This window comes from Molothrus aeneus, chromosome 18 (genome assembly GCF_037042795.1).
Source record: "Molothrus aeneus isolate 106 chromosome 18, BPBGC_Maene_1.0, whole genome shotgun sequence".
Taxonomy (NCBI): Eukaryota; Metazoa; Chordata; class Aves; order Passeriformes; family Icteridae; genus Molothrus; species Molothrus aeneus.
Genome location: NC_089663.1, coordinates 3,299,062 through 3,313,902, shown reverse-complemented (window position 1 = coordinate 3,313,902; position 14,841 = coordinate 3,299,062). Strand labels below are relative to the sequence as shown.

Here is a 14,841-nt window from a genome sequence, read left to right as displayed (position 1 = left end):
TCGCGGAGACCCCCCCTCCAGCCACTCGGGCTCCCCCCCTGCCCCCCCGCTTCCTGCCCCCCTCCCTCCCCGCATCCGCCAATGCAAGAGCAGCCAGAGCCAGCAGGCCGGCCCCCACCCCGCCCGCCCGCGGGGGCTGGGGGCTGCAGTCTCCCCCTTCCCCAGCACCGATCCTCCAATGCCGAGCCGGCAGCGAGGCCCCCCCCCTGCGGCTCACGGGGGTGGTGGGGCTGCGCTCGCCCCCTCCCCCAAATATCCGGGCTGCAGCTCGCCCCCGAGACCCCCCTCCCGCTGGAGAGAGGAGGAGGGGCCGGCGGGGGGGGCTGCAGGCAACCTTCCCCCCTCCCCAGGCGCGAATCGTCCAATGCAAACCCTCCCGGAGCTGCAGAGGCGCAGAGCGGCCCCCACCTCCTCGGCTCGCCTGAGGAGAGCCGATCCCAGAGGGGCCAGGGGCTGCAGCGCAGACCGGCCTCCCCCCGGTCTTTCATTGCATTTCTCACCCCCACCCCCCGTACGCGATCAACTCTCAGCCTCGCTAGAAGAGCGCGGCGCCGGCATTGTGGGGGAGGGAAGGGGTGCAGCGGGAATTCTTCCAGTGCGAAAATGCCCTCCCCCTGGGAGCGGCTGGGAGGAACGGTACCCGCGGGCCGGGGGCTGCGGGAAGCACGGGCACCTCAGAGCCCCGGGTGCGTCCATGTTGGCGAAGCTGCTCCCGCGGAGCCCCTCCCGCGCACCCGGGGTTCCCACGGCGCCCGGAGCGCCCCACGCCCCAGCGCGGCGAGGCTCCCGCTCCCTCGAGTTACCCTTCCCCGGGCCCAGGTTAAACGCTCCGAAATGCTCCGCCGAATTCACTGCGCGGGGCTGCCTGGACTGTCCTAGTGCTGAATCTTCCCTGTGTGCTCGAGGTCTCTCTATGAAGAGCAGCTATTTCAACATCATCGTTATTCATTTGCGTCTGAAATCTGCTTTCTGTCTCAGAGAGGAATTTTTCTCTACTTTTGAAAAAAACATATCCCCCCCCCCCCCACACACATCACACACACACACATTCCCCAAACAGAGTTCTTTGTTTTGTTAAAGACAACGCTTGGAAAAAAGTGTTCAAGGACACTTTTTTTTTTTTTTGCATTTGTAACATCAAGCCTAATTAAGAATGCTTGGACCTCCTATTCACGATCCAATATTGTCACTTAAACTATTCTGTGGAAAATAGTGAACTTGGCTCATGTGAGGGCATCACAAACTACAGAGCTTTCCAAAAGCTCAAACCCAGCACTTGAATTAAATAGTGGTGGAACTGAAAAAGCATTCTGGGTACTGATGTGCAAATGAGCGCACCAAGCTTCCAACTTTCAAAATATTACATTAACACTTAAGGCCACACAGTGCCCTCAGCCTGTACACCAGATTTCTTCTGCTTTCGATAGGAACTGTTTGTCTCTATTGCAATCAGAATATAACCAGTTTTGTTACTGCACTATGTGTGCGAACACCCTGATATGAACATATACTTTGGGAAATTCGTGGTGGAGCGGTAGCAATGCTGACAAACCCAGCTTAAGTACACCCTATTATGTAGATAACACAGTGCTCGTATTCTCTTAAGTCCCACAGGCACACAAGTTGTACTTGCTACTGTGAGGAAAATGATTGTGTTTAACTCACTAGTCAGGCTGCAAGCACACACAGACGTGGAGCAGTTAAAGAATCTGGAATTTGCTTATCTTTCCTAGTGGCTTTGGACAGTTGTGTGCCTTTCCCCCAGTGGTTTATTAATTTGCTTTCTTTTAGCCCCCAGCCTCCTGACATGGTTCCTGCTTCCTATTTCAGTTCCCTCCTCGCCTGTTCTTTGTCTCTCCTCTAGGCAGGGGGAGGGGGGTCCTGCCTCTCTCACAGCACTTTCCTCAGAACTTTCTCCAGTTGCCACGGAATGTTCTGGTTTCAGCTTCCAGCCCTCCTGTTTAAAAGGCACCATTCCACACACCCTGCCTGCTTCTTGGGTAAAAGCTGACAAAACCCCAAAGCATGGCTGTTTTCTTGGCAAGTGACCCACTCACACTTGCCACGAGGATGCCAGATCAGCACACTGGGAGCTCACACTGGGAGCAGTCGCTGGATGCTCGTTCAAGATGACAGGCAGCACCTTGCAGTCCCGGGGAAGCACAGGGACACTGACACAGCGCCTTGGCTCCTCAGCACCGTGCCATGGCAGAGCCTGCAGCTCTCCTCTTGGCACTTACAGGCTTTGCACACTGCTCACTGCACCCTACAGCTCCACCAGCACGCTAAAGGACTGCTGCTTAGAACGTTTTCTGGTCCCAAGCTTACCCTGTCTCAGAATATGAGACTATCAAAGTAGCCACTCAACTAGCATGTGTTAAAACATTGCCCAATTTCTTCTGAAAAGGAACACGTACTAAACACACTGAGCAAAAATTGGGCTCATCACTATGAACAGACTTGTGAGGTGAAATTCCCTAAATTTAACGTGATGACTAAATGGCATTTCTCCATACATAACTGTGTAGGCACACAGGAATGATTGCCTTTGAACTCAATTACCTTCACAACTAGCAAGTCACTTTCTGAAGACAAAGTTCCAGATAATGTGAAAGAAAGTTTGAAATTTCAATTTTGAAATGTATGTTTTCTGTATCTAATATTTCCTCTCCTTTTTAGATGATTCATAATCTATTTTCTTTGACATCTTCTGTGCTGGAATGTGCTGAACTTTTTTTGAATCCATCCCTCTTTTAAATAAAGGCATTTTCTTCAGCTACTTTATTCAGCTTCTCACTATTTCCTGTCTCACTTCTGCTCAAGGGAATTCCTGAGGTGTCCCTAAATGTTTTGCAGCTGCCTGGTGCCTGCTGAAGCACTCTGATTGGTATTTCAATAGTATTAATAATCTCCTTTTCTCCAAACATGTGTGTACCATTTGGGACTCCACATTGTACATTGCTCGCTTCACTGCAGATCAATTGCTACTGGCCTTACTCAGAAGTGCAGACCTTAAATTGGTGTGCAAATATAGGAGGTAACAAAAGACTGTTACACTTGAATCTGTTCAAACATATTTGGGTATATGTTAATTAGAGTTGAGTCATACCTATTTGTTCAACACTTTCAACTTGTGAATCTGTGTAGGTCTTGAGGCTACTGAAATTTTTCAGAATAGTCCCATTATTATACTCTTTAAGAAGGTTAGTCACTGTTTCACAGGGATTATAATATTAGCAGGGACATTTGTGCATAGCACTTGTGCCAGCTAATCAGTCATATGAACCATTTCCTTTCTATGCATGTTCCACAGAAATACACAGCACTGAGCAGTTTGTGGCACACTTGCAATTTCAGTGGGTAGCTGTCAGTTTTTCTGAGCTTTCACCGATATTTTAATTAACTGCTACTGATATAATAAGCAATTAATTCAGCATTCATTACTTATTCGGTTGATTATTACTTAAATTTAGTTTTTAAAGCTTGCTCAGTTTATTATTAGGAATCATCCCATGAGAATGCCAAGCCTGGCAGCAAGGATTCTCAGACTTGGAGACAGCAGTTTCCTCTGTAACCCAGACGTGGGTTTAGTGATTTGTCAGCTTTCTCCTCTAGAAGCAGATGAAAACTCTTTAAAAATACCCAGCACCCTCACAAAACTGACAGCAATAGGATGGGATGTGATGCTGTGGAAAGTACACAGGAAGACTTACTTTAAAAAGAGAAAACAGCACTGTTTGATTTTCCTCGTTTTGATCACTCTCCTCACTGCACCGGGTGCTGTGGACTCTCTGTGTTGCATGGCAGTCCCCGACAAAGTGTGGGGAACTGGTGTTAAACTGTACAACTTTTAATTGTTATACTAATTTTACAGTCTTGGAAGCCAACCTTTGATACTTAATCTCCCTTTTGTTCCCCTCATTTCTTCAGTCTGCTCAGTTTAACTTATTCTAGACTGCCTGGAACCAAAGCAACCTGACCCATTCAAAACAAGATTGCCACATTAGTGCAACCTGGAAATACAACCTAGGATTCCATCTCCTTGACTCCCAGTGAATTAGGCATTCATGCCTACCTAAGCAAACCTGACAGACAACTTTTTCTCCTAAAACATACATTACAATACATTCCTAAATATGCAATGCAAGCACAAAGGTTTGGTATTTACAGATTAACAGCTAAACTGTGCTTTTCCCCAGGAAAACTCCTACCTAGATAACAAGTAATCTTACATTTAGAAAAGTTAATCCTAGAAGACAACTAGGAACAGCTACATCTTTACATTTTACAACATTCAAAAGAGACACAACTTGCTGTCTTTTGGCTCAAGAGTTAATTAAGATGTGATTGCATCAACTCTCAGAGTCACTTCACCTCAGGCAATCAGTATTATGCTTCCATTGAAGATTCAGCACTATGGATTTAAAAAATCTTACCTTTTGATAGAGCGTTTTCAAAATATCTTTCCTCCAAACAGGCATGGAGCTGGCCCTTAGTCAACTCATTATAGCTCATTATAGTTTTGTCTCCCCTTCAGCACAGCAGTTCTTCCCTGAAATACAATGATAGGGTTAATTAGCAGCCAGTTCTTAAATCAAAGCACAATTCATAGGGTAAATTTGCAGAACTGTAAAAATTAAATAAAACCAAACACCAAAACTGAACAAAAACCCACAGAAAAACCACCTTCAAATGAACCAATTCTCTATATGCCTTCAGTTGCAGTTACCCTTTTTCATGAGGAAACTCTGGCAGGTGGTTACAGTCAAACACCCAGCATTCTTAAGATCATAAGTACTCAGATCACCGTTACCATTTGATACAGATTATTTTTCCCTGGGCAGGTGATCGTTTCTGAGAGGATATGAAATGTCAAGATCCTTGCCTCACCTGAAATCATGATTTCATTTCCTCCCTGTCACCTTCTCCCCAGTTTCTGAAATCCTGCAGAAATCCCACCACTGAAGTAGAAATGCAGTGTGTAGCCAGCCCACACAGCATCAGCTGATTGCCAGTGTAGTCTGCAGCTTCTGGCATGAGGTGAATTACCAAAACCACAAGGGCTGTCCTACCAGAGCAGCTCTTAAGCTAAAATGACCTTCTCAGTGCACTGTGAATAAACTTGATATCCACAAGCATTTGAGTTATTTATTAGAATATAAAAGAGGAGGAAAAAACCTCAAACCTGACTAGGTGAGCACGCACTGCTTATTTTTAACAAGGTACTTTATGTGATTTTAATGAAGCATTACATGAGTTATCACAATTAATTTCATACTCACAGTGTATGTATTGTACAATGATAAATTTTACATGGTTATCCAAAACACTTGCAAGCCTCTTCTCAACTTACTTTGTTTGCATCTCACTATCTCATGTAAGTAAAACTCTTACTCAAGCTAAAAAACTGATTGTTTTAGAAAGAATTTCAGAATTTGACTCATAATGAAGTAGCTTATTAAATTTGATAGTTTGACCTAAAACCTAAATGCATTAGCTCCCAAGCTCTGAGCTCCAGTTACCATCCTCGCTATGGAAACATGACAGTTTCAATCATTCTGCAGCAACTGCACATTCCTCTTGTGCAAAAATAAAACTGAGGCACAAGTAAAGGAAAAGACTTGCTCAGGATCAGTGTAAGCAGGACTGAAATTTGTAGATGATTTTTTGAAATGCATTTTTCTCCAGGCCTCCATCATTCAGATCTTGCTGATGAGCTATGTGCCATTTCAGTCACATTCCTGTCTCTGGTGAAACAAACACTCCTGCTTTTCCCCAGTCATTGATTCCAGGCTGTGTCATGTTCCTGAAGTGTTTGATGAGACAGATGCAGTCTTTGTCCACCTGCTGAATATCTTTTAGAATTTTGCTTTCCTTATCTTATCAGGAATATTCTAAGAGAACTGCTGAGGGGATGCACTCCCAGTTTATCAGCTAGTCATTCATAGGACTGCATGATCATTTGTGAGTTTTACTCCAGATCTGAACCTTCCTTCTGTGTCACCTGACATTACAGGCAATGGCTCCCAGGAGAGACTGACTGTGGTGCAAGTTACAGCCTTTGGAATATTCCCTCTGCTGCACTTCATCCGGATTTCCTAAATGGAATGACTGCAGTTTAAAAAACACACATACACATTTTAATAAAAAAGATGGCAATTCACATACTCCATCTTCCATCAGTGCCCACTATAAAGCTCAATTAACCTTCTGAGCAGATCTCAGTCTCTTGCATCTCCTTTCATTTGCTCTCTGGTTCTGCTGGGGGCTTTTATCCCTTCTGACATGATATCCAATTTTCTATTCATATTTTCCTTTTTCCCTTCTCTGACTGACTTTTTTTTTTCTTTTTCTTTAATAAGGTTTTATCATTTGCACTCTATTTTCTAGTTTTGACTGCAGTCCTCAGGGGACATAATTTATCCATTCCCAGTCACCCACCCTTCAGTTCTTTTTCCAGCTGTTGCACCTTATTTGCTATGGTCAGAGCCACCCTGTTCTCTAAGCACCATATCACATAAAACACCTTCAGATTAAAAAATTCACAGCAGTTCTCACAAGAAATAAAAGTAACATTACTCTGTTCACAACCTGGAAACAATCTCTGTTGAACAGAAGCTTAAAAGATGGTGCTGTTATAAACTAATATAAACTACTTTAAATATCCTAACCAATTAAAAAGTGTTAATTTGGCTACCAAAATCAGACTAATTATCTTTATTAATGAAATTCTTTCTCCCTTCAGGTAATTAAGGACAATACTCAACACTGAAAGAAGTTTTTAGGTGCCTAAATTCCTTATACCCTTTGCTTGAATAACTTTCTGAGAAAAAAAGAATTTAAGAGCTCACTGAGCAGCTGGATGTTAAGAACACTATGGAAACATAAACCAGGAATACAAAAACCAGTCAGTAACTAAATATTCACACCATGTACTTTATTGACATCTTTGTTAATTCAGCCCTCACTTTGAAAAATAATTTGAAGTTAGACTCAGTTTATGAGATTTGGAATGAATTTGTAAGAACAACTAGCAGTAAGTTCTGAAATTAACCATGATCTACTGCAGAAAAGAGGGGAGCTCTTAATTCCTGACTGAGCATTCAGAATCTGTATTTTTCTCAATGTTTTTCCTTTCACTAAAAAGAACCACAAATGTGGACTGATTGTATGGCTAAATTCAGTTGAGGCATGGACAAGTTCAGCTCCATCTGAAGTAAATAGGAAAAAATTTGTACCAGGGTCAAATCTCTGTCCCATGTTGGAAAAGGATATTGTTCACAAGGAATAATTAGAAAACCATGAACAAATATAGAGGGTAGGTGCATTTATATTTACCCTAGCTTAGCTGAACTAACAGTACCAGGAATAGCAATTCCATTTTATTTGAGATTCTATTTTAGCAAGCTCTGTATAAGCTTATATTAATAACAGTTCCTACTAAAAGAGTTTATGACAATAAAGGCTTCTTTCTTGATTAAAATGAGACAGAAAGGGAAATGCAGAGGCAGAGACTACAAATAGCAGTGTGGTTCCCATTGCACTAGCACTCTTTTTTCCCCTTTTCACTGCAAGTTAAAGAAGATTTAATGATTCCATAAAAATTCTATCACTGAAACTGTTGTAAGGTTGGGTCAATTTTGTAGTTGTAACTCAGAATTCTGTCTGAAGATGTGGCAGGTGTGTCTGTAAGTGCTCACACTACGGGCCCCCACAATACAGGAGAGTGTATTTTTGGCTTTTTTTCCCCTAAAGTTAAGTTTTACATTTAGATACACCCTATAGAAACAGACTTTGCAGTAAGTTGAGATAGAAGAGCCTTCCTGAACATGGACAAAAAGATTTCTATAAATATTCGAATTTAGACAAAATATGACACAGAAACAAACTTGTAAACCAAAGTCCCGAACAACTATTAAATTGTATTTTCGTGTCATAAAAATACTTTTAATTTGAAATCCAATTGTTTGGCTTCTTGCGAAACAGCCTAACGCTGGAAATACTTGGCATTTTAAAGTTTGAAGGGGCCTTTAAAAAAATCCTTTCTCTATTTAATTAGCCTGCATTCAGAGCAGAGTTTCAGATGTCCCTGGGGCAAAGTGGTACGGTCAGGGCTCAGCTGAAAGGAGCCGTGAGAAAGCTCCGGCATGAAGTCCCGGTGTGACAAAGCAGCAGCTCGGGGAGGCTCCGCCGCGGGCAGTGCGGCAGCGCCGCCCGGGCCGGCAGCGCTGCGGAGCGCGGAGTGCCACAAATGCACAAATACACACCTGGCTCTGAGCGGGGCGGGCTGCGGGAGGGACCGCGGAGAGGCTGCTCCGGTTTAACCCCAGGGAAGGGCGCACGGCACCTCCCCTCGCGGGCAGCGAGACCCCCGGCTCCTCTCACACCTGCGGGGCCGCCGCCTCAGCGCACAGCTCCGCTCGCACCGTCCTCTCTCCCAGCCGAGCGCCCGGCTTCTCTCGCCGCCGCAGCCCGGCTGCCCCTCACGGCCAAGTGCCTCAGCCGCGCCAGCACCGTCCCCGGGCCCCCGTCAGGGCTCTCGCACAGCCGGCTCACGCCGGCTCCCACAGCCGCCACAGCCTCGCACACATCACACGGACACGGGGCACAGGCACACGGATCTCACACACACAGATCACATGTGCGCGGATCTCACACATACACGGATCTCACACACATGGACCTCACAGACACAGACCCCAGAGATACACGAATCTCTCTCACACACAGGGATCTCACAGGCACACGATCCCTCACACATATGGATGTCACAGGCACACGGATCCCTCACACACACATGGATGTTACAAGCACACAGATCTCACACACACGGAGCTCACACACACACGGATCCCTCACACACACACGGATCTCCCACTCGGGCATCTCTCCCTCACACTCGCCCCTCAGAGCGTTGCCCGCTCTTTCTGTGAGGCGGCGCGCGCGCTCTGCACAGGGCCCAGGGGGCGCTGCGCCGCCTCCCCTCAGGGCAGCGCGCGAAGCCGGCGGCGCGCGCCGCGCGCCCTTTCGCGGCCGCCGTCTCTCGCGAGAGGTCGCCGGGCGCGTGCGCGGCCCCGAGCGGTGCGCGAGGAGCGGCGGCGCTGAGGGGCGGCCGGGCGGGCCGGGCCCGACGCCACCATGAGCGGCACCCTGGCCAAGATCGCGGAGATTGAGGCGGAGGTACCGCACCGCCGCCCTCCGCCTCCTGCGGGACGGGCCGGGCGCCGAGCGCCGAACGGGGCGGACGCGGGGTTCGGGCCGGGGAGGGAGACGGCCGTGGGCAGCGCCCTGGAGGGGTGACGGGGCCCTGTCCACGGGCGTGGCGCAGGGGCCGAGGGCAGCTCCCGGTGTGAGCCCTCGGTCCTGTGCCCTTGCAGATGGCCCGGACGCAGAAGAACAAGGCCACCGCCCACCACCTGGGGCTGCTGAAGGCCCGTCTGGCCAAGCTGCGCCGGGAGCTCATCACCCCCAAGGGAGGCGGCGGCGGCGGCCCCGGGGAAGGTGCGTTGTCTGTGCAGGAGCTGTCCGAGAGCGGGAGGTCGACGGAAATCGATCTGATGGGGGGCTCTTGTCCCACAAATCGCGTCAGGTTATCTGCTACACAGTCATAGACTCACAGAAGGGTTTGGGTTGGAAGGGACCTTAAAGAACATTTCGTTCTACCCCCGTCATGGCGGGGACACCTTCCACTAGGTCAGGTTGCTCGGAGCCCTGTTTAACCTGGCCTTGCACACTTGCAAGGATGGGGTAGCCACAGCTTCGCTGGGTAACCTGTTCCGTCCTTGCTTTCTCTAGTCCTGCCCGGTACAGGACCTCTAACCATGATTTCTGTCCCTTCCTAGGGCCATGGGCTGGAGCACTTCCTGAAGTGTAGGTGAAAGTGCTTTTGTATTTTGGCTCATACAGTCTTTGCAGAAATCTTAAGGCTTTTACACAAAGAAGCACCTTTGCAGCAGCCACCTGTTTTTATATATAAAGGTGTGAATTTCCTAAGCTGCAGTGCTTAAAGGGAATGCTCCACTTACACTAAAGTCAAACACAGTCCACTATGAAGCTTTGCAGCCAAGATTTTATTAGACAGGTACATGTCATGGAGTGTTACAAAGTGATGCAAGGCCATAAAGATTGTGAACAATCTGCTTCCCACCCTCTTCCTTCTTCTAGGAAAGCTTACTTGGCTTTTGCTAAGGCAATATTAAAAATAATAGTGTGTCTGCTGTCGAGAATATTAGAAGATAGAAAATGTCAATCGTTAGACAAATATTTCTACTCCTTGCTTGCAGGTTTTGATGTTGCAAAGACAGGTGATGCCCGCATTGGGTTTGTGGGTTTTCCATCAGTGGGGAAATCCACTCTTCTAAGTAATCTTGCTGGTGTGTACTCTGAAGTGGCAGCCTATGAATTCACTACACTGACGACTGTGCCTGGAGTCATTAGGTACAAAGGAGCAAAGATCCAGGTGAGATCCTGTGTCTGTGAGGGTAGGATGGGCTATACAGATGCTGTGCTGTTAGGGTTGAGTGGTTTGGCCTGACATCAGCAGGTTAGAAGTGATGTGTAAAAGTGCTTGAGAATGCCTTGGAAATGTTTCCATGAGATATGGATTTCTCCCTGGTTTTTACTTTGCTCTGGAAAGAAGTTCCTGTGGTAGTTCTAATTATTCCCTATGAGATAATGTGTTCCACGGGATCAATATGGCACATGAGATAATACAAGATATAACAATCAGATCAGTCATACTCTGTTCAGATTTGCAGTAGAGTCAGCTGGTTTAGAAGGATAAAAGTAGAATTGATTTAATGAAGAATACTTTTCTCATGTGATACTTTCCTCCCTGTGACCAAACAGCTGCTTGATCTGCCAGGAATTATTGAAGGGGCCAAAGATGGTAAAGGCAGAGGTCGGCAGGTCATTGCAGGTGAGTATGTGAGAGCTGGAGACAGCAGCCACTCACTGGTTCATTTAACACAGTGCAGAGAATGGAGGGTTCACTCACTGCTCTGATGTCTGTGAAAAGCTGGATTGTTTGCTGCACTTGGGCTGTCTCTGAGAAGCAGGAGCTGCTTTCATATTGTTGTTTTCAGTTCTGGCTTTGTGCACTTGCTGGGTTTGTGCTCTGCACTGACACTTCAGTGAAAGCACATTGCCAGGTTTGCAGGCAGATGTGATCCCATCCTAAACAAGGCTGCTGGTTTTATTTCCTCACCCAGTTAATTGTCCTCAGTCTGGTGTCTGAATGGAGACAGGAAGATTTTTCCAGCTCTGTCATTCTTACAGCATGTACAGATCTGTCTGTCAGTGATGCTTGGCCAGCACAATAAACTTCAGTCCTACGCTGTAGGTACTTAAAAATAACCAGTATGCTTTAAAAATAACCAGGCCTTCAGGGGTTTTGTAGTGCCATCAGCCCATGAGCCACACTGTGGTTGTTTTCTCTCAGGTTGTGTGAGCATGCTTTTTGAGAGGTGACTTTCTTTTTCTGGTTCTCAGTTGCTCGAACCTGTAATCTCATTCTCATTGTTCTGGACGTGCTGAAACCCCTTGGCCACAAGAAAATCATTGAGAATGAACTGGAGGGATTTGGAATTCGTCTGAATAGTAAGCCCCCCAATATTGGCTTTAAAAAAAAGGATAAAGGAGGCATTAACCTTACAGCCACAGTAAGTTGGAACTTTTCTTTAACCAAAATTAAAAACAAATTGCTTGGAGAAAGAGGCATTTGTAGTTGATGGTGTATGTCTGGGACCATGCTGAGCTGTGTGTGACTTCTTCAGGAGCTGAACTGCTGCACAGTGCTGCAGTCAGTTACTTTCCTTAGAGGAAAGTATCCTTTATCCACACCTCTCCTGGAGCCTGACCACTTTCTTGCCCTCAAAACAGAGCCTCAGTTGCTTTCCACACATAACAAGCTTGAGATCCAAAGTAGAGCGTGCAAAAACTGCCTCTTACTTGGTAGCTACAATGTTCTTCCTGAGAGGATTGCTCAGAGTTTCAGGCCTTGCAGCCCATTTACCTGAATCTTTAAAAGCATAGAAATAGCCAGAGATAGCAGAAGTCAGAACTCTGCACTCTGATACCTGAAGTGTAGTTGTCTGGGCTCTGAACTAGAAGATACTTGGGTTGGTGTTGCAGCTGGTCCCAAACTGAAAGGAAGCACTGCTGAAATGTCTGATTGCAGCTCCCAGTGGGTCACTGATATCAATGAAGCTGTTAGGACTCAGGTCTGTTTTTCCCTCTCCCCAGACCAGCTCTGGTGGAATCAGAGTCATGTCCAGTCAGTTCAAATGCAGCTATTCCTTCTAGTAATGCACATGCAGTGGTTGCTAGGTGACAGCACTGTTAACTGTAGCGCTGGATTTGGCTGTTAGCTCTGCCATTCCTTAACTCTGTGTCCGTGTGTGTGTGTGTGTGCTCAGTGTCCTCAGAGTGAGCTGGATGCTGAGACAGTGAAGAGCATCCTGGCAGAGTACAAAATCCACAACGCTGATGTCACCCTGCGCAGCGACGCCACCGCCGATGACCTGATTGACGTTGTGGAAGGGAACAGGTACTGCTGCTCCCTGCCTGTGCCACTCCTGCAGTCTGGGTTACAGACAAAAGAATTCTCTCTTGCCTTTGCTTCCCACACAAGCTGAGCCACCAATGTGGCATCAGCAGAGAGATAAGCTTTTTAAAACCATTTTTTCTTTGCAATGTGCTGCTGTCAGGTTGCTCTGACAATTTCTTTCTCTTTGCAGGGTTTACATCCCGTGCATTTATGTCCTAAATAAAATTGACCAAATTTCCATTGAAGAACTAGATATCATTTACAAAGTACCCCACTGTGTACCCATATCTGCTCATCATCGCTGGAACTTTGATGATCTGCTGGAGAAAATCTGGGACTACTTGAAACTAGTCCGAATGTGAGTCAAAATTGCTGCTTTCTGTGCAGTTAAGTGCATGGCTGAGACTGAAGAGGGTCTCAGGAATGGATGAGGAATATTTTGCAGTGCTTTTCTACCAACTGGTGTTTGCTTTGTAACCCAGAAATTGTGCTCGTCGTAGCTCTTGTGTGATAGCCACAAGTGCTGATTTGAATTTGTAGGGGAATTAAAGGAGAACCTTGTGAATCCAACACCAAAGCACATCTTAAAAAATTCCTGAAAACATGGAACTCTAGTCAAACTTCGTGGTAACACCGTGATTCCAGATGTAATCATCTTTTTAGTCTGTCATGGATGCAGCTCTCTTGACAGAGCTTAGTTCTTAATCTAGAATTTCAGATATTTTTACTACAAGTTATTCCAGGTTTACCTCATAATTCTTAGGCATTTTTGGATGAACTTATGAATGAATTTACTAATACTCATAATACAGTAATTGTTGCCTTTTAAATTGATATCTATATTCCTGTAATAATATAGAATATGTTGTGAAAAGGCATTTCACAATCCCTTGTGTCTGTGGTGTAGGTATCTGTGTTATAGACTTCATCAGGTGCCTTTTCTAATATATGTTGAGGTTTTCCCAGAAAAAAAACCAAAAAGGCAAGTTGGAGCCATAATACTAAAGATGTTCTTTTCCAGCAACTCTTGCCATTTGGCTTTTTTTAAAGCACCTTTGGAAAGCTCACAAGTGAGAAACCTTTGCAGTTACAAGGGAGAACCCTCTGCAGCCACTGGCTGCCCAGCTGCATTTTCAGCTTAGGTCCACCAAAGGTTTTGCAGTGTATCCATTGGCACCACTGGAGTAGTGGGACTTGGCCCACATGCTGGGGGTGACAGTGCAAATATCATGATGGGTTTGGAAAGGAAAGTTTTGGTATTGACTGATGGTTTCCATCTGTGTTACAGCTACACCAAACCTAAAGGGCAGCTCCCAGACTACACCTCTCCTGTGGTACTACCTTACTGCAAGACCACAGTGGAGGATTTTTGCATGAAGATCCACAAAAATCTCATCAAAGACTTTAAATAGTAAGTATTATTGTAAAAGAATATATAGAATAGAAAATAACTTGCCTTCAGATATATTATTTCATCCTCTTCTAAACTAGAAGGGAATACCAGGACCTTTTTTTAATGTTAAATTGAATAAATCTGCCTATGATAATCAAACTTAATACTTCAGTTGCTGTATTTGATGTTCTCATGCTCTTGGCTACATGAATGTCCTCTGTGGAGACAAATTTATGTTGCTGTTTAAAAGCAGCACTAAACACAGCGTTGCAAGGCATTGTCCCATGCACTTGGGTACTCAGGAGAAATTCAGGCTTTGTTTTGTTCTGTTTCTAGTCCTAGTTCACACCAACCACTCAGCCAGGTACTTGTAGGAGAACAAAAATAGCTCTGAAGCATTGCTGTCTGTATTAGCTGTGGGACAGAAATAGCTGCTGTTCTGCTTGCATATCATACTTCTAAGCCTTTTAAATTTGATTTTTCTTCTTTCAGTGCACTGGTCTGGGGTTCATCTGTCAAACACAACCCTCAAAAAGTTGGTAAAGACCATACTCTTGAAGATGAGGATGTTATTCAGATTGTTAAGAAATAAAGTTATTCTTACATGGTTTGTTGCTGTGCCTGAAATTTGTCATTAATTGTAAGTGACAACCCCTCCCTGCCCCCTCCCAGTTTTTATTTAAAAATGGCCTTTTCTTATAGCACCTTGCTGCATGGTAAAAGTGACGTTTCTGGCCAACTTACACTGCAGGGGCTCATTCCAGCAGAACTTGCAGATGAAAAACTCTGGTTAAATGACTTTCACAAGGGCAAAATCTTACAAGAAGCTTTGATTGCTGAGATAAGGTTCTGCTGCATGTACGTGTCCTTCCAAATTAGAAAAATGTTCACACATCAGGAA

General features: G+C 45.6%; 1 protein-coding gene across 1 annotated transcript; it reads left to right on the top strand.

Moving 5' to 3' along the window:
* Nucleotides 1-9,065: 9,065 nt before the first annotated feature.
* On the top strand, nt 9,066-14,550 carry DRG1 (developmentally regulated GTP binding protein 1). The gene is made up of 9 exons (XM_066562061.1): nt 9,066-9,180; nt 9,378-9,501; nt 10,284-10,459; nt 10,849-10,918; nt 11,491-11,660; nt 12,417-12,547; nt 12,738-12,905; nt 13,836-13,958; nt 14,433-14,550. Exons 1-9 carry the CDS (start codon nt 9,139-9,141, stop codon nt 14,530-14,532), a joined length of 1,104 nt encoding a protein of 367 aa, XP_066418158.1. The 5' UTR covers nt 9,066-9,138; the 3' UTR covers nt 14,533-14,550.
* The last annotated feature ends 291 nt before the right edge of the window (nt 14,551-14,841 follow it).

Excerpts from the sequence above, each read along its gene's own strand:
- DRG1 (XM_066562061.1), top strand. The coding sequence starts at position 9,139 with ATGAGCGGCACCCTGGCCAAGATCGCGGAGATTGAGGCGGAG. Across the intron at positions 10,919-11,490 it reads AGGTCGGCAGGTCATTGCAG|TTGCTCGAACCTGTAATCTC; the intron begins GTGAGTATGTGA and ends TCTGGTTCTCAG. Across the intron at positions 12,548-12,737 it reads GACGTTGTGGAAGGGAACAG|GGTTTACATCCCGTGCATTT; the intron begins GTACTGCTGCTC and ends TTCTCTTTGCAG.